This window comes from Thalassophryne amazonica, chromosome 20 (assembly GCF_902500255.1).
Source record: "Thalassophryne amazonica chromosome 20, fThaAma1.1, whole genome shotgun sequence".
In the NCBI taxonomy this organism is placed as follows: domain Eukaryota; kingdom Metazoa; phylum Chordata; class Actinopteri; order Batrachoidiformes; family Batrachoididae; genus Thalassophryne; species Thalassophryne amazonica.
This window is the reverse complement of record NC_047122.1, coordinates 52,782,360-52,809,749: the sequence shown is the minus strand read 5'-3', so window position 1 is coordinate 52,809,749 and position 27,390 is coordinate 52,782,360. Positions and strand designations below refer to the sequence as shown.

The following is a 27,390-nucleotide window of genomic DNA, read 5'->3' as shown; positions in this document are numbered from 1 at the left end:
TGAGCGTGATTTATGCTGTTCCCATTGCGCGCTGTGGACAGATGACCATTGAATCCAGCGTCGGTGTAATAATGGTCCGCTGACAGGGAGCCCGTCTCTCTCTCTCCGCCGTCCACGCCTGATACCTGAGCTCCACCTGCGTGCTTCGTCTTCTCCACACGCAACCCAGGCTCCACATCCACGGGGACGCGCATCGCGAGCACGCGCGCTGGGTAGGGCCGGGTGTTGTTTGGCTGAGTTGACCGGATAGGTCCTTATCCAGCAGGTGGACGGGGCTCTTAAAGGCGGGGCGGCCGCGCACGTTCGGACCACTCCAACCTTCTCTTCACCAACTTTGATGGGGACTTTCACATTAAGCCGGGAAAATGCCTGTGATGAAAGGATTATTAGCGCCGCAGAACACCTTTCTGGACACTATAGCCACAAGATTTGACGGAACTCGTGAGTTATTTCCAGATCCTTTCATTTTTGGGGGTTGATTTTGCCAAAAGCGCAGCGCAGATTAACAAAGAAAGAAAGAAAGAAAAAAAAAATCTAACTGTCCAGACTCCTGCGTGAATTATATGTGTTTGCGCTTGATGAGTTTAGTTCATTTCCCTTTAAAATAAGCCATCACATGCTTGATTTTTGCGGAGAAATAAAGTTGAAGCGGAGCCGCGTTCTGTCGCTGTCCGTGGTGCTGAAACCCATCAGCACCATGGACAGCGACACCGGCCGCTTCCACGCTCACAGCCACAGCAACTTTAGGGAATAATTCCATTTGTGGCATCTGTTTGCACTGATTAAACTTTATTAATATTATTATCATTATTATTATTTGATTATTGTACATTTATTTTTCTGCCATATCTGCATGAAATACGCATTTACGATCTGTCTTTTGTCCGAGAAGATTTGTGTGTGAGAGATCTTTGTCCTGCTGATCTGAAACCAGCAGACGCATTGATGGATAGATGACTGAATTAATAAATTCCATTTTCTGGCTTTTAAAACATAAATCGGCCCTTTATTGTTTGTTTAGGCTGCACAGCTTAGGTGCGCAAATTATGACTGAGTACACTTTGGATTTGTCTTGCCATATAAACTTTTTTATGTTGTATGGACTCTATTTTTTAAGGAGTCCACCATTACACACTACCTCTGCTTTATGTGATATGTTTTATTTGAATATTATTACCAATCAGTTTATTATTTTTTCATATTTAATATGATTTTGTTTGATTTTAAATAAACTATTAATAACATGGTCAGAAAAGGAGGGAAAAGCAAATCAAGTTAAGTTTTATTTACTTGACTCAGACATGTTCTTGCACTTTCATTTTCACATTTCCACAATTGATTGTTGACCATGAAATATTCGTTCATTTTCATTCATTTCATTTCTGCTGCTTATCTGGGTCTGGGTTGAGGTGACGGTATACCAAGCAGCTCGTCCCACACTTCCCTATCCTCAGTCAAATTCTCTAACTCTTCCCGAGGGATCCCCAGACGGGAAATGTATTCTCCTCAGGTGTGTCCTGGGTCTTCCCCGGGGCCTCCTCCCAGTTGCCTGGAATACGTCCCCAGAGGGCATCCTCACCAGATGGCTTACCAGATGCCTGAACTACCTCTACATCAACTCCTTCTTGGATATTTGAGCTTCTCACCTTGTTCCAAGGTATAAGCCCAGAGTAATCCCCTTTCCATGTCTTATATTCTCAACCCTGTTCTTTTGGTCATCACCCCAAGTTCACAACCATATGTGAGGATAGAAGAATAAACTGACTGATCAATCAAAAGCCTTGCCTTCTGGCTCAGTCTGTAGTCTCTCACACGCAGCCCCAGTTAGTCTATTGGTCTTACACTCCATCTTACATGCACTCATGAATAAGATCCCGAGCTACTTGAACTCCCCCACTTGGGGCAGTAACTCTCCTCTGACCCAGATGGGACAGTCCATCCTTTTCCAGCACAGGACTATAGTCTTGTACATAGTACATTTTGCAGAGTAAAATATAGTCTGCCAAGATAACATTTGGTCCCAGTCCAAATAGAGTTAAATATACTCTATCACAGTGCTAAATCAGTTCTATCACAGAGTAAAATCAACTCTGTGAATGACTCTTATTGGAATTGAAAAATGTGATTTCACAAGACGCAAGAGCTGATTTCACTCTATAATGGAGTGTATTTAACTCTATTTGGACTGGGACCAAATGTTATCCTGGCAGAGTATATTTTACTCTGCAAAATTTACTGTGTGTGTTCTGTTCCTCATCCCAGTCGCTTCACACTGTGACTGAAACCTGCCCTGAAAGGAAATATAAAATATGCAAGTTATAGTTTTGAGGTTTTAGGGCGGCACACTGGATTAGTGGTTGGCACTGTTGCCTCCCACCAAGAAGGTCGTGGGATCTCTTCCCACCTTTCTTTGCAGAGTTTGCATGTTCTCCCCTTGTTCGGGTAGGTTCCCTCGAGGTGCTCTGGGTTCCTCCCATTCTGAATGTGTTTCTCTGTCTATATGTGGCCCTGGTGTCCTGTCCTGATTGTACACCTCCTCTTGCCCAGTGACTACTGGGATAGGCTCCAGCTTCCCCTTGACCCTTAAATGGAGTAAGGGGTTTCAGAAAATGAATGAATTTTGAGGTTTTATTCACATAAAATCCTGAGTGCTAACAATTCTGACACTGTGACAGTGATCACAAGTGAAAATTTACAAGGCCGTGTTCTCCTCTGAATTTGTCTGATTTGTTTTTATGTGGAACCGCACCTCTTTTCTTTTCTCCCCTGTGTAAAAATCTTCCCCTCTTGTATGATTCATATTATTTGCAGTTATATTTACTCTTGATAGGATTGTGAGTATCAGAGCAGCCCCCTTTATTGTTTTCATGTGACTCACAACATTCTCCGTAATTCACATGTTCACCAGTGGTTTGTGTCCCATGCTACACTGGTGACCTGTCATCACAGGAGACCACACCGATGTATCACTTGTTTTGTTATTTGTTTAGTCACTAATGCACATGCAGCGCTTTTTGTGAGCCGATTTGAACATTATTGTGGTCTCACACACACACAGTTACAAGTAAGACCTATATAGTCCTTGAGGCCCATTGTTTTGGGTGCTTAATCTTGGATTCTGCAGTATGAAGCAGATGAGATTCTATGACTCCATCTCGATGGGGTGCTAGTCTGATACAAATTACTTCCCCAGCCAAGGCTGGATACACATTTACAGTTGGGTGGACAGGGACAATGCAGATGAAGTGACTTGTCCAAGAACATAGACAGGTAATATGACCTGGAATCAAACCCCGGTGTACATATTGAGAATTGCTTTTGTCTTAAGCTACAATGACACCCCCCCCCCCCCCACCCCCCAGTTTAGGAACCTTTGTACTACTAGTGTATGGATGATGTATCACTTGTTTTTGTTAATAATGCACATGCAACACTATTTCTTGATAGATTTGTACATTAACATGGTCAGTCACAGCAATAGGCAGCTCAAGCACATCTATAAGTAAGTCAAGCATACCAATGATAAAGTCAAGCACACCTATAACTAAGTCAAGTACACCAATAACTAAGTTAAGCACACCTAAAACTAAGTCAAGCACACCAAGTCAAGCACTCCTACAAATAAGTCAAACACACCTGTAAGGAAATCAGTCAAGCGCACCTATAAATAAGTCAAGCACACCAGTAATTAAGTCAAGCACCCCAATAATTAAGTCAAGCACCCCAATAATTAAGTCAAGCACACCTACAAGTAAGTCAAGCACACCTGTAAACAAATCAGTCAAGCGCACCTATAAATAAGTCAAGCACACCAGTGACTAAGTCAGGCACACCAATAACTAAGCAACACTAAGCAATAACAAGCACCCAGATAATTAGGTCAAGCACACCTACAAGTACATCAAGCATGCCTACAAGTAAGTCAAACACACCTATAAATAATTCAAGCACACCAGTAACTAAGTCAAGCACCCCAATAATTAAGTCAAGCACACCTATAAGTAAGTCAAGCGCACCAACAACTAAGTCAAGCATGCCTATAACTAAGTCAAGCACACCTATAAGTAAGTCAAGCACACCAACAACTAAATCAAACACACCAGGTAACTAAGTCAAGCACACTTATAAGCATGTCAAACGCAGCAAAAAGCATGGCAGACACACCAGTAATTAAGCCAAGCACACCTATCAAGTAAGTGGTAAAGACGGAGCTGAGCCAGAAGACTAGGCTCTCAATTTTCCAATCAATTTACGCTCTGATCCTCACTGATGGTCATGAGCTTTGGGTAATGAGTGATAGTATTTGATTGCAGATATGCAAGCAGCAGAAATGAGATTCCTCGGTCTGGTATCTGGGCTTACACTCCTCGACAGGGTGAGAAGCTCGATTATCTGGGAGTGACTCAGAGTACAGCTGCTAATTATTCACATTGAAAGGAGCCAGTTGAGGTGGATCGGGAATCTACTGAGGATGCTCCCTGGTCATCTCCCTAAGAGCATCTTCCAGGCATGTCCAACCGGGAGGATGCCCTGGGTAAGACCCAGGACATGCTGGAGAGATTCCCAGCTGGCTTGGGAATGCCTCGGGATGCCCCGGGAAGAGTTACAAGACTTGGCTAAGGATAGGGAAGTGCGGGATGAGCTGCTTTCTCTGCTGCCAGCACGACCCAGATAAGCAGCTGAAGATGATTGAAGGAATGAATGAATATCCTAAACGTTTCTTCGGTCCCTGTGCACACTCTGTGTTCACATTGTTCATATCATCTACTTTTACATCTAATAACAGCAGGCTGAAGAGTACGGTTTGGCCAACAGTGGCCCACAAACAGTCAGCTGCATGGACAAGAGCATATGGAGTGGAACTGTTCTGAACAGAAGTGGTTTTCCAATGTGGCATTGAAAGAACTGCTGTCCTTGAACAATGAGTTAAAGGAAATTAACACTGGAGTCCAACTGCAAGGTAGGCCAGGCCAGTGGCAGCAGAGCTTGACAGGACTATTTGTGTGTGATGGCCCGGCCAAGAGAAAATATACAGGGAAATACCGGGATCATTGTGCTGTGATCCCCTTTCATGTCATCTTGAGGTCAGATAGGTCACATCTGGCTACAGCTTACATTAAATGGATGAAAAGAAAAGTGGATACATCTGCAACTTGGTCAAATTTGCATCCAGAGAAAGGTTTTTGCAGATGCTGGCACATACTTATTCACCTCTAGAACTTTTTATGATGTGTAACACACACAGAAGTGAAATTTACTTGATAAAACAGCTTAAATGCGTTTTAAGTATATTGAACATAAAATAGGTATTTTGCTCACTCTTTACTGATATATCCTACTTCAGTATTATGCCATGTATCAGTCAGGACAGATCCTGGAGTCTCTGTACAGTCTCACCCGAGAGGATTCCTTCTCCTCCTTCCTCCTGGATATTTTAACACAAATTACCAGGGATTACACCACTAATCTGCTGGTAATTGGAAAACCATCTCTACTTGCTGACCTACAGTCAAATAATGTCAAGTAGCTTCAAAATTATAACTGGTTTGTTGTAACTGCAGCTGTGGCTCAGATGGCAAAACACTTTATTACTTCTGTGTCCAAATGTCCTTGAGCAAGAGGGAAAAGCAGCAGGATGCTCAATGGAAAGGTTTGAGTGAGGCATCACTGAAAAAAAAATATCTGTTAGTAGTATTGACACAATGCTGAAGAAGAGTAACGTTGACAACAAGCATCAGTGGCCTTGAAGGCCACCAGACAGGCTTTGGAAATGAAAAAAGTGACAATGTTTTTCAAATAACACAACACATAACATGAATAATTACACATACCCTAGGGGGGAGAGAGAGAGAGAGAGAGAGAGAGAGAGAGAGAGAGAGAGAGAGAGAGAGAGAGAGAGAGAGAGAGAGAGAGAGAGAGAGAGAGAGAGAGAGAGAGAGAAGTGTGTGTGCCTTGGTTATTTTCATACGAAATCCTTTATGAAGGGTTGTGTGGACTTGAACTGTTATTTGAATTTTGAATGTAACCACTGTCAAAACAAACAAACAACAACAACAACAACCCCCCACCAGATAATAGTGCATTGCTTTTCAACTTGATTTTCAACTTACCTTTGTGGAAATGTTTTGTCTCTCACCCAGTCTCCATCTATGTTTATTTGTCGAAATGGTCTGTGTGATTTACTGACAACCACACCTGCTGGATTGATGGTGGATTAGGAGCAGGTGTGGTATCTATCTATCTATCTATCTATCTATCTATCTATCTATCTATCTATCTATCTATCTATCTATCTATCTATCTATCTATCTATCTATCTATCTATCTATCTATCTATCTATCTATCTATCTATCTATCTATCTATCTATCTATCTATCTATCTATCTATCTATCTATCTATCTATCTATCTATCTATCTATCTATCTGTCTATCTATCTATCTATCTATCTGTCTATCTATCTATCTATCTGTCTGTCTGTCTGTCTGTCTGTCTGTCTGTCTGTCTATCTGTCTATTCTGGAGCTCTCTATATATTGTTCTGACACTCTCCGAATCATTATATATATATATATATATATATATATATATATATATATATATATATATATATATATATATATATATATATATATATATATATATATATATAGTGAGGAAAATGTAGGGGTCTAAAATTTTCATCTTAGGTGCATGTCCACTGTGAGAGACATAATCAAAAAAAAAAAAATCCAGAAATCACAATGTATGATTTTTTTAATAATTTATTTGTATGTTACTGCTGCAAATAAGTATTTGAACACCTGTGAAAATTAATGTTAATGTTTGGTACAGTAGCCTTTGTTTGCAATTACAAAGGTCAAACATTTCCTGTAGTTCTTGACCAAGTTTTCACACACTGCAGCAGGGATTTTGGTCCACTCCTCCATACAGATCTTTTCCAAATCTTTCAGGTTTGGAGTTTCAGCTCCCTCCAAAGATTTTCTATTGAGTTCAGGTCTGGAGACTGGCCAGGCCACTCCAGGACCTTGAAATGCTTCTTACGGAGCCCCTCCTTAGTTGCCCTGGCTGTGTGTTTGGGGTCATTGTCATGCTGGAAGACCCAGCAATGACCCATCTTCAATGCTCTTACTGAGGGAAGGAGGTTGTTTGCCAAAATCTCACAATACATGACCCCATCCATTCTCCCTTCAATACGGTGCAGTCGTCCTGTCCCCTTTGCAGAAGAGCACCCCCAGAGTATGATGTTCCACCCCCATGCTTCACGGTTGGGATGGTTTTCTTGGGGTTGTTCTCATCCTCTAAACATGGTAAGTGGAGTTGATTCCAAAAAGCTCTATTCTGGTCTCATCTGACCACATGACCTTCTCCCATGCCTCCTCTGGATCATCCAGATGGTCACTGGTGAACTTCAAACGGGCCTGGACATGTGCTGGCTTGAGCAGGGGGACCTTGCTGCCCTGCAGGATTTTAAACCATGACAGCATCATGTGTTACTAATGTAATCTTTGTGACTGTGGTCCCAGCTCTCTTTAGGTCATTGACCAGGTCCTCCTGTGTAGTTCTGAGCTTTCTCAGAATCATCCTTACCACACAAAGTGAGCTCTTGCATGGAATCCCAGGCCGAGGAAGACTGACAGTCATCTTGTGTTTCTTCCACTTTCTAATAAATAATCATAACAGATGTTGTCTTCTACCAACCTGCTTGCCTGTTGTCCTGTAGTCCATCCCAGCCATGTGCAGGTCTACAGTTGTGTCCCTGGTGTCCTTAGACAGCTCTTTGGTCTTGGCTATGGTGGACAGGTTGGAGTGTGATTGATTGAGTGTGTGAACAGGTGTCTTTTATACAGGTAACAAGTTCAAACAGGTGCAATTAATACAGGTAAAGAGTGCAGAATGAGAGGGCTTTAAAGAAAACTTAACAGTGTGAGCCAGAATTCTTGCTGGTTGGTAGGTGTTCAAATACTTACTCAAATACTCAAATACCAAGTAACATACAAATAAATAATTAAAACATCATACATTGTGATTTCCAGATTTTTTTTTTTTTAGATTATGTCTCTCACAGTGGACATGCACCTAAGATGAAAATTTCAGACCCCTCCATGATTTCTAAGTGGGAGAACTTGCAAAACTGCAGGGTGTTCAAATGCTTATTTTCCTCACTGTACATACATATCTTTCTGTCTCTATTCCTCTCTATTTCTTTATCTATATCTCTCAATCTCTATTTTTATCTCTCTACATCTGGCTCTATATCTACTGTATTTCTATATCCATATAGCTCCTTATCTATGCACTGCCTTTTATGGGGTACATAAGTAGGTCCCCACCCCAAATCGCAGAAAAGCACAGAGAATACATCATGTTAAAGTGTTTACTTTCAGTATTGAAACTGCTACAAAGCAAGTTGTACTCTTCCATTTATTTTTCAGTGATAACAGATACGGTTTAGTAATTGAAAAACCTTAAGGGTCATTCCAATTAACTGTAGTGACAAAACACTGCACCCTTGCTTGTGTGCTGAAATACACACACACACACACACACACACACACACACACACACACACACACACACACACACACACACACACACACACACACACACACACACACACACACACACACACACACACACGCACACACACACCTCTGATCACTGCGTTGATTTCACCGCGCCCCTTTTTCAATTTCTTGTAGCTAAAATACCTACGTAAATCAGCCCTTAGTGAAGTGTGTGACATACAAAGGAAAAAAATTACCACAGGGAAAATGGAGCTGAAATGTGCCTTCATGCTGGATAACAAATAGTCAAGCGATACCTTTGAACCCAACGTGATTATTGCAAGCTTGTCGCTGCACTTGCTGACTTGACATTCTCTGAGTGTTTGACAGCGCTCACTGGAGAGACGGCCACAATAATACAGTGCCCTGCTGCCAAATGAAGTCGACTGTTTGGTGTTACAGTCGTATCTGACAGCTGTGTAAAGCCTCCCGCCGTGTGCCGTGAATTCCCATTCCACACCATTCTCCCATATTGCTATTTTCTCACACTAACTACACCTTTACTAGGCAGGTAATTACTGTCACAATCACAGACGCCGGGGCTTGGAGCAGCTGTGTTGTACTGGGGGCAGTGGTGGTGGTTGGATGGAGGAGTGGGGTGGTGGTAATGTTTCAGTGTGGGTATGAGAGCAAGAGAAAGCCTGTTTGTGTGTAAAACAAGATAAAGCACTTTGCAGGTTTGCATCACAGAACTTTATGTATGTGTGTGTGTGTGTGTGTGTGTGTGTGTGTGTGTGTGTGTGTGTGTGTGTGTGTGTGTGTGTGTGTGTGTGTGTGTGTGTGTGTGTATGCCCAGCTGTCTTTCTTTGAACATAAGGCTACTAAAACAGAAGTTTTCCCCTCTGCTTATTAACTTTCTTTAAATGCAGCACGTCTAATTAAGCTGTTACAGTAAAGCGCGACAGTGGGATCTCACACCGTGATTACCACATGCCGCAGAGTGTGAACACTTGAAGACTCGCACAAGTATCACCATGCATAATAGTGGAGCAAGTAAGAGAATATTTACAGAAGAATCCTTCAAATGGTGATGCAAGCACCAAATTTGGCACAAATACTCCTTATACATTACTCTTTTGAAAAAGCAGTGTCCACTTAATTTTCAATAGGCGGCCAGGCAGGGGTCAATTCAAGAATTACACAGGGGTCAAAATTTAAAAATGCTCCACTCATATTGAAAGGCAGTCCATCTTATTTGTCTGATCATAACAATTTTAAAGAGGTATAGCGTGGACTAACTATGACTGAATTCTATGGAGTTATGGGGTAAAAAATTGGCAAACATGGTGACAAAGGTCAGTTTCCATTTGTACAGGGTTAAAAGATAAAGTTGCTTCAATTTTGGTAAAAAGTGATGCAAATTATTGGTTGAGTAAATAGGGTTGTAAAAATGAATAGTTTGCACCATCTGTCATGCTTAGTTATCATATTACAGGGTAACATATGTTACCTTTCACTGCTATGCTGATGATATTCAGTTATACATGCCGATAACTGCTGGTAATCTCATCCACATAAAACCCTTAGAAGATTGCCTTGCATCAGTGAGAAGTTGAATGTCGAGCAATTTCCTACTTTTAAACTCTGATAAGACTGAAATGATGGTTCTTGGTCCAGTGAGACATCGGCATCAATTTGACCTGCTAACGCTTAGTTAGCCAAGGCTTGTGTCTTGTACATCACACTGACAAAGTGAGGAACCTTGGGGTAATTTTTGATCCTACATTGTCCTTTGATCTCCACATTAGAGATATTACGAGGACTGCTTTCTTCCACCTGCGAAATATAGCGAAAATTCGTCTCATCCTGTCTATGGCTGATGGTGAGACCCTGATTCATGCATTTGTTTCTTCTTGACTGGACTACTGCAGTGTTCTACAAAGCAGTTTGACCACATTACATCCATTTTGGCATTTCTTCACTGGCTTCCTGTCCCTGTGAGATTAGATTTTAAGGTTCTGCTACTAGTCTACTGTATAAAATTGTTCATGGACTGGCACCTCCCTACTTAGCTGATCTAATTAAAACCTATGTACTGCCCTGGGCTTTGCATTCTCAGGGTGCAGGACTACTTTGTGTCCCTAGGGTGAATAAAAAGTCTGCGGGTCACAGAGCTTTCTCTGTGAAGAGTCCGATTCTGTATAGACTTTCAAGTCCAGACTTAAGACGCACTTATTTTCCCTTTTGTATGGCTAGCCTACTGGCATAGTATGTTACTATGCTTTTTACTCTTTCAAATTCATTTTATTATGAAACAGAGCGGGCCGTGGTCTCAACTTTATCTAAATTCTGGGTCTTTTGGTGAATCTTAGGGCTAGTGGCCGGCGATCACCTTACTATTTCTTCTGTTTTTCTTGGTGCTTAATGCTGACATACCTTATTTGTTGTCTTTCTGATGCCTGATTCAGTTTTTTTGTCTCTGTTTGAGGTGTAGCTCCATCCAGAAATGGGTGTGGTGTCTGTTTTTGCAACCTCTGTCCTGTGCACCGGCAACATTTCCTGTATATTCATTTTGTGAATTGTTTTGTAATTTGTGTCTCTAGCATGGCCCAAGCAGAGGGTCACCCCTTTGAGTCTCGTCTGCTTGAGGTTTCTTCCTCAAATCATCAGAGGAAGTTTTTCCTTACCACTGTCCCCTGTATGCTTGCTCTGGGGGTTGATAAGGTTAGACCTTGCTTGTGTGAAGCACCTTGAGGCAACTTTGTTGTGATTTGGTGGTATATAAATGAAAATAAATTGAAATTGAAATTGAAAATTGAAACATATATTATATGCCATATAATCCAATGGATGTTGACATTGTTTGACCTTTGCTGTGGATACCACACATTCAGCATGGTCAAACTATTCCATTTATTAATCCTACTAGCTCAACCTATAATTTGCATCACTTTTTACCAAAACTGGAGTAACTTTAACTTTTAATCCCTGTACAAATGGAAATTGACATTTGTCACCATGTTTTTCTATTTTTACCCCATAACTCCATGGAATTCAGTCATAGATAGCCCAAACTATACCTTTTTGGAACCTCTGTGTGCAGACAAATAATGTGGTATAGTCTTCAATATGATTGGAGCATCTTTTAATTTTGACCCCTGTGTAATTCTTAAATAGACCCCTACCTGGCTGCCTATTGAAATTTCAAGTGGACACCCTGCTTTTTCAAAATGGTGATGTCTAAGGTGTATTTGTGCCAACTGTGGTGCTTGCATCACCATTTGAAGGATTTTTTTTTTCCGTTATCCACTGCACTATAAGAAGAAGAAGAAGAAGAAGCTGTCAGGAGCAGGTCAGGCTCGTCTCTGACAGCAGACAAAGGATGTGCTCTCTCTCACCAACAACCCCGTGATCTTTGGAAAGAATCAGAGACAGTTAATTACAGAGTGTGAATGACCACAAACCCCACTCGTATTTCCAAAAAGTTTCTAAAGTGGATTATTTGCTTGAATAAGCCAAATGCCACACAATGCCAGAAACAATGGCAGTGCTGTCACTTCCCTTAATAGACGTTTAGCAATTGTGCTTATTTGTGCAAAGGTCTAGTGCTGTCCTCCGCTAGGAAAGAAATAATGAGTGCGGTTATGAGACTGTGAGGGAGTGATCAATCATCATTGACGAGAGTGCTGCAGGGTGCACGGGGCCGCTCACTTACTGACAGTGGATTGGCGCTCCTGCTCCATTTTTTCTTCAAAGTCCACTTAATAACATTTTCATTTAGTGTGAAAATAAACAGAAATGGCAGTGTGGTGAATGTGATTGTATCAGCCGTACATACTTGTAGAAGCTTGCTTTCATGACATCACAGCACCATATCAAGTTCATTAATTAATCACAAATAATCTTTCAGGATGCTCTGCATGTGTGTAGGAGTAGGTAATCATGAACTGTGTAAAGCATCAAAACACCACCTCAGAGTAAAAAATTACTCAAATTAGTCTTTTGTTACTTCTGTCGAGGAGGCTGTGTGATAACATTTATGTGTGTTTGTTTGTTAGTAGGATTAAGCAAAAACAGATGCACAAGTTTTAATGAAACTTGCTGGAAGGAAAGAGTATGGGCCCAGGACGAAACAGCTCCATTTTGGTACAGGTCCAGATCAAAGGACGGATCCTTAATACTAGACTTTGCTCCTGTAATTGGTGTTACAGGCCACTGACGAAGAACAAAGATTTGTATCAGGGATATCTAAGATCATTAATCAAATTAAGATAAAAAAAAATCATTAAAGAGTATCAAAGGTTAATGATCATTCATGTTAGTTAAATCATCACGTTAAATCACAATCAGGAGTAAAGCAATGTGTATGATCAAAGATCAGCACTTAAGATCAGCAATCAGGATCAAAGGTCAGTAACTGGGATGTTAAAGGTCATCAATCAAGTTTGAATTAAAATCAGTAATGTGGATCAAAAGTCAATGATCATGATTAAAGTTAAATCATGATCATGGTTATGATCCTAGTTGAATGATTCCCATCAAAATCAGCAATCTGTATCAAAGATCAGTAATCAGAATATCTAATGTTATCAATCAAGCCTGAATGAAAGGTCAGTGATCATGGTTAAAGTTGATTCATGATCATGGTTAAAAATCACAATTATGATCCAAATTCAATGATTCCCATCAAAGATCAGTAATCAGGATATCTAATGTTATCAATCAAGCCTGGATCAAAGGTCAGTGATCATTGTTAAAGTTAATTCATGATCATGGTTAAAATCACAATTATCATCCAAGTTCCAAGATTTCCATCAAAGATCGGGAATCAGGATATCTAATGTTTTCAGCTAGATAGATGCTTTACTGAAGGAAATTTAATCATTTGGATTAAAAATCAGTCATGAGGATCAAAAGTCAATGATCATTATGGTTAAAGTTAAACCACAATCACTATTAAAGTCATGATTAGGAGCAAATTCAGTGAGTTGGATCAGACATCAGCAGTTAGGATCAGTGATCTTAGTCAGAATCAGGTCATCCATCCAAAATCAGGATCAAAGGTCAATAATTGGCATCAAAGTTCACTTATCAGGATCAAAGATCAGGCAGAGCAGTAACCAGGATATCTAAGGTAAACACATTCTCCCTCTCAATTTGTCACATTTTTTAATGCTTGGTCAGTGCCCCTTTGATTGCACTGACCAAGTCAGTGCAATTTGAGTCTCTATGATTTCAATTCAGTTTAATTTATTCAATTTATACCGCACCAACTAACAACAACATTGTCTCAAGGCGCCTCACAAAAACAGTTTAGAAACAGATTATAAAGAATTAAAAGATTAAAAAGCACAATTTAAGAGACACAATTAAATAAAAGAAATAAAAGGCAACACACAAACCTAAGCTAAGCGCTAGCTGGTCAAATTGATGCGGATGCCTCGGTGTGCCAAGAACCATCATTTCAGTCTTATCAGTGTTTAAAAGTAGGAAGTTACGAGACATCCAACTTCTCACTGATGCAAGGCAATCTTCCAAAGATTTTAAGTGAATGAGATTACCAACAGTTATCGGCATGTAAATTTGAGTATCATCAGCATACCAATGAAAGGCAATCCGAAAAAGCCACAGTATATTCCCAAGGGTTGCTACATAAAGGGAGAAAAGCAGGGGGGTCTAAGACTGATCCCTGTGGAACCCCAAACTTCATGTCACTAAGATTAGAGGTTGTGTTATTATATGAAACACAATGAGAATGACAGGTATGACGTCACCCATGCAGGGGCACTTCCAGTAATCCCAAAATGACTCTCCAACCTATTAAGTAAAACACAATGTTCCACAGTATCAAACACAGTATTGAGATCTAACAGCACCAGAACTGAAGTGGAGTCTGAGTCCATTGCTCACAGAAGGTCATTCACTACTTTAGTGAGTGTGGTCTCTGTGGAGTGAAACCACTTTTTCCAGAATTTTAGAACAAAATGATAGATTTGATATCGGCCTATAATTTTTCAATACACTAGGGTCAAGATTAGATTTCTTAAATAATGGCTTAATCACTGCACATTTAAAGCATTTAGGAACAGATCCAGACGTTGGTGAGAGATTAACAATTTCCAGCACAGTCGGCCCAAGAGTGGGACACAGATCCTTAAACAGTTTTGTTGGTATGGGATCAAATAAACAGGTTGCACTTTTTGTAGATGTCCACTTTCGTCAGCTCACGCAGTGAGATGCTATCAGATACTGTAAATCTAGGTAACACCTCAATGGTAGCACCCACCTCAATAACAGGATGCAATGGCTTAGCCAAGACATGCTGAGATATGCTTCTATTTTCTTCTCGAAATAATCCAGGAAGCCCTGTGCTGAGAAAAGAGAGCGACTAACAGGTGGCTGTCCATGAATGAGAGTTGCTACCCTGTCAAACAAAAACTTTGAGTTATGCTTGTTTTTATTGATCAAATCAGAGTAATAGGTCCGCTTTGTAGCAAACAATGCTTGCTTATAATCTAAGATAGCATCATGCCACGTAAGGTGGAACATGTCTAATTTGGAGCTACGCCATTTCCACATGATAACTTAAGTCACTCTGCACATCATTTAATGAGTGGAGAAGATTTCATTTCTTTTCTTTTTTTTACAGCAGAAACATTTCTCTCTGACAGCACACATAATCTGCTTCACTTCCACATCATCAGGGAACATTCATCTGTGTTTTGGTTATGGTCATGGTGATGCTTATGATTATGGCGAGGCTTAGCATTTCTGCGTGTGTTACATAGTGTAGCAAAGGGACGGCCCAACTTGTCACATATTCATTTATGATCAAAAGTAACCTTGCGCATTCTAAATGTGATGAACTGGGTGTGAGACGGTATTGCTAAACTCATCATTCAAGTCAGGATTAAAAATCAGTAACGAGGTACAAAGATCAGTGTGATCAAAGACCAGTGATCAGGATCATAGGTCAGCATCAAAATCAAAAGCTACGGATCAGGATCAATATGAAATAATTTGCATCAATGTTCACTTATCAGGTGTCAAAGAGCAGTAATCAGGATAAAATGGTCAGCAAACATGATCAAAGTTAGATCAGGATCAAAGTCAAAATTTAGATCAAAGTTCATCTAGTGGGATTTAAGCTCAGTAATCAAGATGAAAGGCAGAGGTGTGACGTTTCAGTTTAATTAGGGTGATATTATCACCACAGACTCAGCAGATAAAGGCTGGTCTCACTGGAAGGTCTCCTGGCCTGAGTATTACTGTGTACTTAAAGGGCTGCAAGTACATCCAGTACTTTGTCGGTTGTAATAAATTCCGTGAGACATTGGTAGGACAGCGTCCCCATTACTGACAATGTTCTCTCTTGTTAAACAGCTTAATTGGTGCCGTTCTTTGGCTAATCATTGACTTATGAGTCTTATGAGTTTTGCGTTAGGAGGCCAGAAGATTAGACTTTTCAAATGATTCCATAAGAATAAGAAAAATATTTGTTTTAAGTTGTCATACTGCAAGAAGGTAGCTAACATTTTTTCATTATGATGCCATAAAGATAAACCTAAAATGGTTTGCCTGTGATGTCCAGACAGAAAAGGAAAACCTTACGTAACGTAGCTCAGCCCCTGGCTGTGTTTGGGGGAAAAAAAGATTGATGAGCCATTCTTCTGAACGACTCTCAGACACAAATAGACCCTCGAGATCTGGATCCGTTCAAGAAGCCATTATTCCCAACTCTAGCCTGATTTTCTTAAAACGCGGTGAAGAGGTACAATGTGAGTCATGAAAACAAGATTGACATTAAATTCATTAAAACGTGGATCCAGGATTTCTTTTTACTTTCATCAAGTGCTCACATGATTCCTCTGTGATGTCGAAAAAGATCAACCTAAAATATTTATGATGATGTCACCAAGACAAGAAAGGAAAACTTATTTTTGCTTTGTGATAATATAAGGCAGGATATTTTTGTTTGTTTTCTATGACATCATCAACCAAAACATTTTAGGTTTAGCTTTTTGTTGTCAGAAAGAAAGAAAGAAAGAAAGAAGGAAAGAATTTCATGAACATTATTCCATAACTTTTTGTGCAATCCTACTGATAATTGGACAAACAAGCACACAGGGACATGAAATAAGCTCTTATTAACTTGTGTATGTAACATGAAATCCCAAATGTTGACTAAAAGATTCAGAATCTCTTCTTAAAACAAATGCTACATGTATAACCTTGGTTGCCATGGTGCGTCGGTAGTAACCATGACAACCCTGGTATAACTTATTTTGCCAGAAAGAAGCTGTGTTGCTTGAAGGGCTCGCACGCATCATGAAATCTGGCAAAACAGATCTGAGAAGGTCTTTCCAGCTGCCTGTCCTCTTCCCTGACACTTTTCATCACTCTCCATCTCTATCTTTCATCATTTCACCCGTCACAGCTCCATCCTCCCTTTAGCTTCAACTTTGGCTCTTTTTTTTGTTGGTTACATCATCCTGTCACTCTCTGTTGCTTTACTGTCCTCGTCTGTCTACCTGTCCTTCTTTTCCCCATCCCACGTCCCTTCATCTCTCACTTTCTCCACTGCCTCCTCATCCATCTTTTGCTCTCCCTCCTGTACTTGCGCTCTCTCTTTCTTAACTCGCCTTGCTACCTTATGCTCGCTCGATCATCCCATGAATTGCTGCTGTATCTAAAATAGCTTAGGGGGTGATCACACTGGGCTGTTGGGGAGCTGATGCAGAGTATTTCTGGGCCGGTGTTACACCCCAAATCTGGGGCATAGCTGACAAGATGCTAACTAATTTGGGTGCTTAAATACCCAAACACCATTTGTCTGAGGCAGTAGTGAAGAACTGCACCTGGTGGTGCTACCCCAGATACACTTATGGACTGTAACACCAACCTGCTGACAGTACGTTAGCGAACATAATATTTGAGAGAATTTGCGCTGATCACAAATATTATAAGACAAGAATATGTAAATGTATATGCAAATAAGTCTATGTGTGCATTTTAAAAGCTATAACCGTCACTGCCCACATACTTCCACGCGTCCTTTATGTTGACACAGATGTTCAGTCAAGCATCTTGAAAGTTTGTGACATCATCAAAAATAGTGATAGTCAAAGGCATCAAAGAGGCCAATTTACTAAATGTTTGTTGGTGTGAAAATGTGCGCAAACACCATAGCTCGTGTTAAAAAAAGTACAGTGAGCAGGTTTGAGGCCAAGTGTGAAGCGACTGGGATGAGAATGAGCACCTCCAATTCTGAGTTCATGTTCCTTTGTTGGAAAAAGGTGGACTGTCCCCTCTGGTTCAGGGGAGACTTACTGACCCAAGTGGTGGAGTTTAAGTATATTAAGTATGAGTAAATTGGAGAGTGAGGTTGATAGATGGATTGGGGCAGTGCCTGATGTTTTACGGATGCTGTACCAGACCATCGTGATGAAGAAAGAGCTGAGCGAGAAGATGAGACGCTCAATTTACCAGTCAATTTACACTCCTATTCTCAGCAATGGTCATGAACTTTGGGTAATGGGTGAAAGAATAAGGCCACGGATACCAGCAGCAGAAATGATATTCCTCCATTGGGTATCTGAGCTTATGCTCCTGGACACGATGAGAAGCTCAACTCTCCAGCAGAGACTCAGAGTAGAGCCGCTGCTTCTTCACACTGAAAGGAGCCAGTTGAGGTGGTTCGGGCATCTAGTGAGGACGGCCCTTGGTCGCCTTCCTAAGGAGGTCTTCCAGGCATGGCCAACTGGGAAGAGGTTGGAGGGATTATATTTCCCAGATGGCTTGGGAATGCCTTTATGCGATTTTGTTTCAACTTTGATAGTACAGCGGATTTTATCCCTTGGGGCAGCTGCCCCAAGGGGTTTCTGTGAAGGCTGTCAATTGTCCAGGTGGTTTCCATAGTAGAGAAGCTTGAATCTTTGACTGGACTGGGTTGCTTGACACGAGGACATTTCGCTTCAAATCGCAGAAGCTTCCTCAGCTAAAATTCTTGCTGTGGTAGTCTGACTTCCATTCGAAGATTCAAGCTTCTCTATTATGCTCCAAGGGGTTGTGATAAACTAAGTTTTCCAAAAACGTTAACTGCAGCATGATTGCAGCATGGCTTTGTGTTAACAATATTATAATATAGGAAAAAGTGGTCATGAAATAGATGTCCTGGACTCCATGGACTCCAAAAATTTCCTGTATATTTGTATTTTAAAGTATATCAGTAGCATGTCCTGAGCAGAGAGTCACCCCTCTGAGTCTGGTCTGCTTGAGGTTTCTTCCTCAAATCTTCAGAGGGAGTTTTTCCTTACCGCTGTCGCCTGTGTGCTTGCTCTAGGGGTTGGTAAGGTTAGACCTTACTTGTGTGAAGCACCTTGAGGCAGCTTTGTTGTGATTTGGCGCTATATGAATAAAATAAATTTAACTGAAATTGAACTTATTCTTTAGCAGTTTTCAAAAGCATGAAGTGACTGTTTTATTTAAATTTTACCTGCTAGTAATCACTTTGATTTTTAATTGATGCTGTATATAAATCACTCAGTCACCAACATTTACAAACCACACCGTGTCACGTTCCTTACGTAAGAAAAATTGCAAACATCTCTTTTCCTTCTTGCTCTCATTTTCACCTGTCTGCCTGTCTGTCTGTCTGCCTGTGCGTGCATCTGTCTGTTTGTCTTTCTTCCTCTCCGTTTCTCGTCCCTGTGGGGTTTCTCCAGCAGCTGTCATGCAGCATGAGGGGAGATGATCTATGGGCTCCTACACCGGAGCAATTAGCCCAAAGAAATGCTGGAGCCAAAGCGGGGAGAGAGTGTAACAGGGAGTGAGAGAGGAGGTGTTAGATACCAAGACAGAAGGGAGAAAGAAAGGAATGAGGAAAAAAAGGAGGACAAAAGCAAGAGAAAGGGGAGTTGGGGAGGAGGGATAATTGGAGTATTAGTAGAAAAGTGAGATGAAATATGAAACGACTTGGAGAAGGAGTGATATTCAGACTTTTTGTAGTTTTGTTTTAACAGAGATGCAGGGTGCAGATGAACAGATTGTAAACGCAGACAGATGAGGCTGTCAGCGAGGGTTTGTCGTGAAACTGCACCGAAGCTGAATGAAATGAATGGATTGGGGAAAACAATAGGCAGGTGGTATTTCAAGGCCAGAGAGGAGATGAAAAGGAATTAGGAGGAAAGATCCAAAACAAAAGGTTGGGACATGCGAGCTGGGAGGGAACAGGAGAAGAAGAGAGGGCAGGAATGTTAGAGGGCGGGGTAGTGGGAGCCTTTCGGAGAAGGGGGGAAGGCAGTAAGGTGAGAAAGTTAGAGGAAGGGAGTAGGAGGCAAGGAGAAAAGGTGCATGGGAAGGAGAAGTGAGGTTTTAAGGATATAATACAGGAATGGGGGAACAGGTAAGAGAAGAAGCAAAGGAGGGAAGAAAAGAGGACAGGAAAGTAGGACAGGGGACAGGACGGGGAGAAGGAATGGTAGTGGAAAATGGAGATGAGGGGATTTCGGAGAAAGAATGTGGCACAAGTTACAACTAACTTTAACAAATGACAGGGAAACCATTTGAAATGTTTGAATCCATTTATTAATTCCATCTGCCAAGGACATAATAAATGGATCAAGTTTCACTTTCTATAGGCTTTGAAGGATTGCTGTTAGCAGGATTACGTCAAAGCTAATGCATGGGGTTTGACTAAATTTTCACCACAGATAGATATTAGGCCATGGAAGACTCCATTAAATTTTGGAGGTGATTCGGATCTGGATTCTGGATCAAGTGTCTCTTTATAGGCTTTGAAGGATTACGTCAAAACTACTTCATGGATTCTCACTAAATCTGCACCACAGACAGATATTAGGGCATGAAAGACACCACTGAATTTTACAGGTGAGCCAGAGGATACTGTTTGGTAAATCTGTGTCAGGTATCTTCAAAAAATGAGTGACTGTGCTGGAAGGAGACTAGTCAGGGAAGCCACCAAGACACCTAGAGATCTCTGCAGGACTCATTCTACTGTGATTCTGACTGTGATGTGATTCTTCTTTGGTTGGAGAAACAGTGCATAGTGCACCTTTTGTCTGTTGCACCGCCAGTTAAACAAATATGATATAGTTGATTTAGCGCAGGGGTGCAAGCCCCTCTAGATCCACCACTGGTATTTGTATTTACTGTAATACCTGAACATCTTCTGTCTGTAAGTGCAGAAAATGATCTTTTTGAAGATCGACAGCTTTGACCAATGCATGTAAAGGCTTTTATTCGTGAGCCAAATAACCTTTGCATGAAATAAATCAAATAACCAAGCAGCATGTATTTTCTAGTCCTTAAAACTTTGGATCATCCTCACACAGTGCCCTCCAAAAGTGTTGGAATAGTTGGCATTTCACACATTTTAATTTGTTTATACCATTTCAAATACAAAAAATACAAAAAAAAATATCTTCCCTAAAATCAAATGGAAAGCAAATCTCTACAACTTGATATAAATTAATGAAAAATATAAAAGCCAAGAGGATGGGTTGCGTAAGTAATGGAATACGTTGGTATAATACCTGTAAATTATCTGTTTTTTTTGCCAGTTTTTTTCAGACAAGTCAGGGGATGGATACATGAACATTTCCACGTCACTGAATACGTCTTGGACTAAATTGACATCAATTATGAAGAAATACAAACAGTATGGCACTCTATGGTAAATCTGTATGGAGTAGACAGTTCTCAAAAACCAGTGGTGGGCACAGCTTACCAGAAAGTTAGCTTCGATAACCATTAATCTGATAACTGAAAAGTTATCTTTTATGACGGTAAACTGATAAAATGCTAAAAAATTGATCTTTATTACTGATAACCGATAACTTTGAGTACTGATTCGGACATGGCCACATCAGATTACACTGTCGGCTTCTGATAAACCAGTTTCACTTTCACTTTTCGCTGCTGGGTAAATTCAAGGATCACAAACACATAAGAATGCACGAAAAATGAATGAATAAAATAATAAAACCCCAAACACTGTCATCATCTTTCAAAAGCAGTAAAACACAGTATTAGAAGTCACAGTTTATCTCGGTATTAGATACTCCATCATTTACGAACTAAAAAGCTGCTGCTTTTTTCACACGCATTCAACCCTGCCCGAAATACATCCATTAAAGACATGTAAAAGACATGTAGTAAATATAAATTCTTACCTGTTAGTTTCAGTGGGATTCATCTGAATAAATATTCCACATAAAGAATCCTTTTTAAAAAAAAATCCAAAACAGTGTCTAAATGGTGAAGAAAAGTCCCTCTGTACACAGCTGCGCTGTGAGAGCTCCTCTCCCCCACCAAGTCTTGGTGATTAAATTATACCATCAGCCACAAAGAAATAAAATAAAATAATGTTAAAATTAGTCCATTTTGTTTTTGTGTCGAGCAGACGACTCACTGTAACATCCAAAGTGAACCTGAACTACACTACTCACAATGCTCCCTGCGTTGCCTGGCCAATCACGTTTTGCACTTAATGATGACATCATCAGCAAGAGACAGTCAGCCAGTCTGTTACAAAGGGTTAGCACTATTTAACCACTCTGTAAGTCTGATGCATGGAAACTGATGACGTCCCAACACATCCCCATTATATATTAAAAGTATTTTCATTAGGGGGATTTTCAGGGGTGGGGGGGCAGTAAATATTTGAAAAAAAAAATCCATCTCTGATATTTGAGGGATAAAAAACCCCATGAAAGTTTGCCAAATTTACGCATCAGACTTACAGAGTTGTTAGCGCTAACCACTACAAACACACAACAGATGAACTAAAATGTTTGATTTTAAGGTTTACACACATTTTTGACTGTTAAACTTTGCTTATTTTACCAGCAAAAAAAAAAAAAAAATGTTATCGGACTGAAAGTTATTGGAACTAAATTTATTGGAAGATAATTGGTCCAATGATGGTTTTAAAACTTATCTGAAAAGCTAATCCGTTAGCAAAACATTAGCTTTGATAATTATCTGTTATCGGATTAGCTGAACTGTGCCCACCACTGTCAAAAACTGAGCTACTGTGCAAGAAGGAGAAGAGTGAGGAAAGCCACCAAGACACCCAGACAACCCAGAAGAAGTTATAGGCTTCTGTGGCTGTGATTGGAGAAACTGTGCATCGTGCACATTTTCCATGTTGTATTCGCAGTTATACAGCTTCATGATGAAGTGGCACAGAGGAGGATCTTCTTTCACCAAAACATCAAATCTAGGCTTGCATCTCAGATGTACCTACTGACAAATTGTAGCTGAACTTTCAGGTCTTTCTTTTAAGAAAATCCTAGAATTTTTTAGAAATTCAGCCCTAATAGAAATGTTTATTTTTTTGTATTTTTTTGTACTTGAAATGGCATAAACACGTTAAAATGTGTGTTCCAATACTTCTGGAGGGCAGTGCATGCATTTTGCAGTATCTCATCATCTGTCAGGTTTGTGCAGCTGAAGTTAAACAGTAGTAAACGTTAGTTGTCCGTCAGCGCCATCCTTTCACGCTCCGGGGGGAGCTGGCACTAGACGGGCTGCAGGGCTTCACTTGGGGTCCCCAGGTGGCTGGCAGCCCCGTCGTCGGTCTGTCTCTGTTTATACTGAGCGTGAGCTGGAGGGGCCTCACATCTGACAGCCGCTCCCAAAGCTGCGACCTGCTCTGACCAGCTGTCTAGGCTGCACACTCGGCCGGTGTAAATGAATGAAAACGAAAATGCTACATGCACTTCTAAATGTGTTTATCTTTGTGTGGTTAGTGACTAACAATGAAGCAGTTAGAGCAAGTTTGACTGCTTATCGAATTACAGCAGATTGCAATATATAGTACAGTTGTGCCCTGTGTGTATATCGTGCATTATACGTCACGGCAAGACAGTCTGCAGACTTGTGCACGCTTTAAGTACGCCCGTGTTCATGCAGTTCTTATTAATAGATGCATTCAGGCATAAACAGCTTGTCTACTTCAACAAAGCATTTGGAGCTCGACACAAACAGGCTAATTAATTGTGATAAATTACTCATAACCATCCCAAAGACGTATCGTTATCTTTGGCTGCTTTCAGTGATGCCGGTATTTGATTAGACTCTTTCTCTCAGATTGTTCTGTCTGAGTTATTTTCATTAGTTACTTCATCCAAACCATCAACATGTCTATTAGACCCCATTCCTACCAGGCTGCTCAAGGAAGCCCTACCATTAATTAATACTTCAATCTTAAATATGATCAATCTATCTTTGTTAGTTGGCTATGTACCACAGGCTTTTAAGGTGGCAGTAATTAAACCATTACTTAAAAAGCCATCACTTGACCCAGATATCTTAGCTAATTATAGGCCAATCTCCAACCTTCCTTTTCTCTCAAAAATTCTTGAAAGGGTAGTTGTAAAACAGCTAACTGATCATCTGCAGAGGAATGGTCTATTTGAAGAGTTTCAATCAGGTTTTAGAATTCATCATAGTACAGAAACAGCATTAGTGAAGGTTACAAATTATCTTCTTATGGCCTCAGACAGTGGACTCATCTCTGTGCTTGTTCTGTTAGACCTCAGTGCTGCTTTTGATACTGTTGACCATAAAATTTTATTACAGAGATTAGAGCATGCCATAGGTATTAAAGGCACTGCGCTGCGGTGGTTTGAATCATATTTGTCTAATAGATTACAATTTGTTCATGTAAATGGGGAATCTTCTTCACAGACTAAGGTTAATTATGGAGTTCCACAAGGTTCTGTGCTAGGACCAATTTTATTCACTTATACATGCTTCCCTTAGGCAGTATTATTAGACGGTATTGCTTAAATTTTCATTGTTACGCAGATGATACCCAGCTTTATCTATCCATGAAGCCAGAGGACACACACCAATTAGCTAAACTGCAGGATTGTCTTACAGACATAAAGACATGGATGACCTCTAATTTCCTGCTTTTAAACTCAGATAAAACTGAAGTTATTGTACTTGGCCCCACAAATCTTAGAAACATGGTGTCTAACCAGATCCTTACTCTGGATGGCATTCCCCTGACCTCTAGTAATACTGTGAGAAATCTTGGAGTCATTTTGATCAGGATATGTCATTCAAAGCGCATATTAAACAAATATGTAGGACTGCTTTTTTGCATTTACGCAATATCTCTAAAATTAGAAAGGTCTTGTCTCAGAGTGATGCTGAAAAACTAATTCATGCATTTATTTCCTCTAGGCTGGACTATTGTAATTCATTATTATCAGGTTGTCCTAAAAGTTCCCTGAAAAGCCTTCAGTTAATTCAAAATGCTGCAGCTAGAGTACTAATGGGGACTAGAGGGAGAGAGCATATCTCACCCATATTGGCCTCTCTTCATTGGCTTCCTGTTAATTCTAGAATAGAATTTAAAATTCTTCTTCTTACTTATAAGGTTTTGAATAATCAGGTCCCATCTTATCTTAGGGACCTCGTAGTACCATATCACCCCAATAGAGCGCTTCGCTCTCAGACTGCAGGCTTACTTGTAGTTCCTAGGGTTTGTAAGAGTAGAATGGGAGGCAGAGCCTTCAGCTTTCAGGCTCCTCTCCTGTGGAACCAGCTCCCAATTCAGATCAGGGAGACAGGCACCTTCTCTACTTTTAAGATTAGGCTTAAAACTTTCCTTTTTGCTAAAGCTTATAGTTAGGGCTGGATCAGGTGACCCTGAACCATCCCTTAGTTATGCTGCTATAGACTTAGACTGCTGGGGGGTTGCCATGATGCACTGTTTCTTTCTCTTTTTGCTCTGTATGCACCACTCTGCATTTAATCATTAGTGATTGATCTCTGCTCCCCTCCACAGCATGTCTTTTTCCTGGTTCTCTCCCTCAGCCCCAACCAGTCCCAGCAGAAGACTGCCCCTCCCTGAGCCTGGTTCTGCTGGAGGTTTCTTCCTGTTAAAAGGGAGTTTTTCCTTCCCACTGTCGCCAAGTGCTTGCTCACAGGGGGTCGTTTTGACCGTTGGGGTTTTACATAATTATTGTATGGCCTTGCCTTACAATATAAAGCGCCTTGGGGCAGCTGTTTGTTGTGATTTGGCGCTATATAAAAAAAAAATTGATTGATTGATTGATAAACTTCAACACTAATGCAAATCTATTTCTGCTACCTTCTTTCTAGCACAGGCTCCGCTTCATTTTTTACACGCTTTCTTTACCCAAAGCTTCTCCTTGATGCTAACAGCAGTTTGAATTCAGGGTTGATTTATTGCCAGGAAGAAAAAAAGATGGTGTGACACTTCAGCTTGCACATAAATCAGTGACTTATCGAGGTGCACGACCTTCATGCTGCAGTCCACGCAGGCCATCATCAGGCTGAACTCAGGATCCCATCTATCTTTGTGCTGGTTTTAATCTGACTGGATGGCAGCCATCATTTTGTTAAAAACACCATGAAAAGCACTCCTTGACTAATTGAATTTTACTTCCATTTTTAAATGGGCAGAGTTTAAAATGTGGGTGGTTTGTACAACGGGCTGGTGGCCACAGCGTTGGCGGTGCAGCTTTTTGGTTGAGCTTGGTGAAAATATCACTTTGGTGTAGTTGAAAGAAGAAGAATAATAAGAAGCCATCACAGGAGAACACCAAGGGTCTTGTCTTTGGAGGATGGTAGTTGGTGCGTTGCTGAGGTGGTCATCCGCTGCATGGCGACACCCAGCTCACGTGGGCAGAACATAGTTTCTCTCAGTAAGGATGAATGCTGTTGTGGGAGCTTAAAAAAATTCTGTGTTGCAGTGGTTGCACTATCTGAGGTGAGAAGACCTGGAAGTGGACAGATCTCTGTGGGTGGGCACACCTAGTTTTGGTCTGGTTGTCCTAATAGTTGGCTTACGGAGGGAGTGGCAGTCGCCGTGGCAGACCATCTCCTTTGAGTGGTGTTGCATGCCACTCCATCAATAAGCATATTATGAGGCACAGACTCAAACATTCACTAGGTGTTGTGTCTCAGTCTATATTCCGACTGCAGTGAGCAATGTCTCTAGGTGACACTTTACTTCAATGGACTTCACTGGTCTACATGGATCTGGAAACTGTGACAAAAATGGATCAATGCTCCTTGACTTTGCAAAAAAGTTGATGCTACAAGTTGCTGGGCCCTTGTATGTTTGACCTTTCTCTGTTGTGCTTTGCTGTTTGCTATTTTGTTATTGGTACTATGGCCAAAGGAGATGGTCACGCCATTGAGTCTGGTCTGCTTGAGGTTTCTTCTTGCAATCAAAAATACCTGAGGCAGCTGTCACCATTGTGCTTACTTAGGGGGTTAGGGTTAGACATTACTCTTGTGAAGAGCCTGGGAGTGAGTTATGTTGTCATTTGGTTCTCGACAAATAAATTGAATTGAATTTAAATAAAATCTCTTGGTAGATGCTGTCTTGATTTTTGTGTTGATTAAACACAGTGTAAATTACTTTCATCTGAAAAGAGGACATTGGACCAATGAGTAGTGACCCAGTTCCTTTTCTCCTTAGCACAGCTCTGACATTGCTTCTGGTTTAGTTGTGGCTTGACACTAGGAATGCAACACTTGTAGCACATTTCCTGGGCATGTCTGTGTGTGGTGGGGCTTGATGCATTGTCTCCAGCCTTAGTCCATGATCTGTCTCCGACCCCCTGCATGCCATACTGATGTCCTGTCAGAGCACCTTCAGCCATAAAATGAAACCACCGAGGTGCACCACAGAACGCCACGGGAGGTCTTTACTACCTGTGGCAATCGGACTGTATAATTCCCCCCCCCCCCCCCCCCCCCCACCTGCAGGATGAATGCGTAACGAACAGAACTATTCAGGGTTATTTAGTTATTCAGAGAAACTTTGCTGCACTTATTGTAAAAAAAACTAACAAAACAAACAAACAAACAAA

The 27,390-nt window shown here is 40.8% G+C and overlaps 1 protein-coding gene across 1 annotated transcript in view; it reads left to right on the top strand.

The window, feature by feature from the left end:
* Window positions 1-236: 236 nt before the first annotated feature.
* Window positions 237-27,390, top strand: part of kcnh8 (potassium voltage-gated channel, subfamily H (eag-related), member 8) — a 120,581-nt gene continuing 93,427 nt past the window's right edge. Inside the window, exon 1 of the mRNA XM_034161081.1 lies at window positions 237-441. Within this exon, the coding sequence (XP_034016972.1) occupies window positions 366-441 (76 nt within the window). The 5' untranslated portion in view covers window positions 237-365. The remainder of the gene's footprint in view (window positions 442-27,390) is intronic.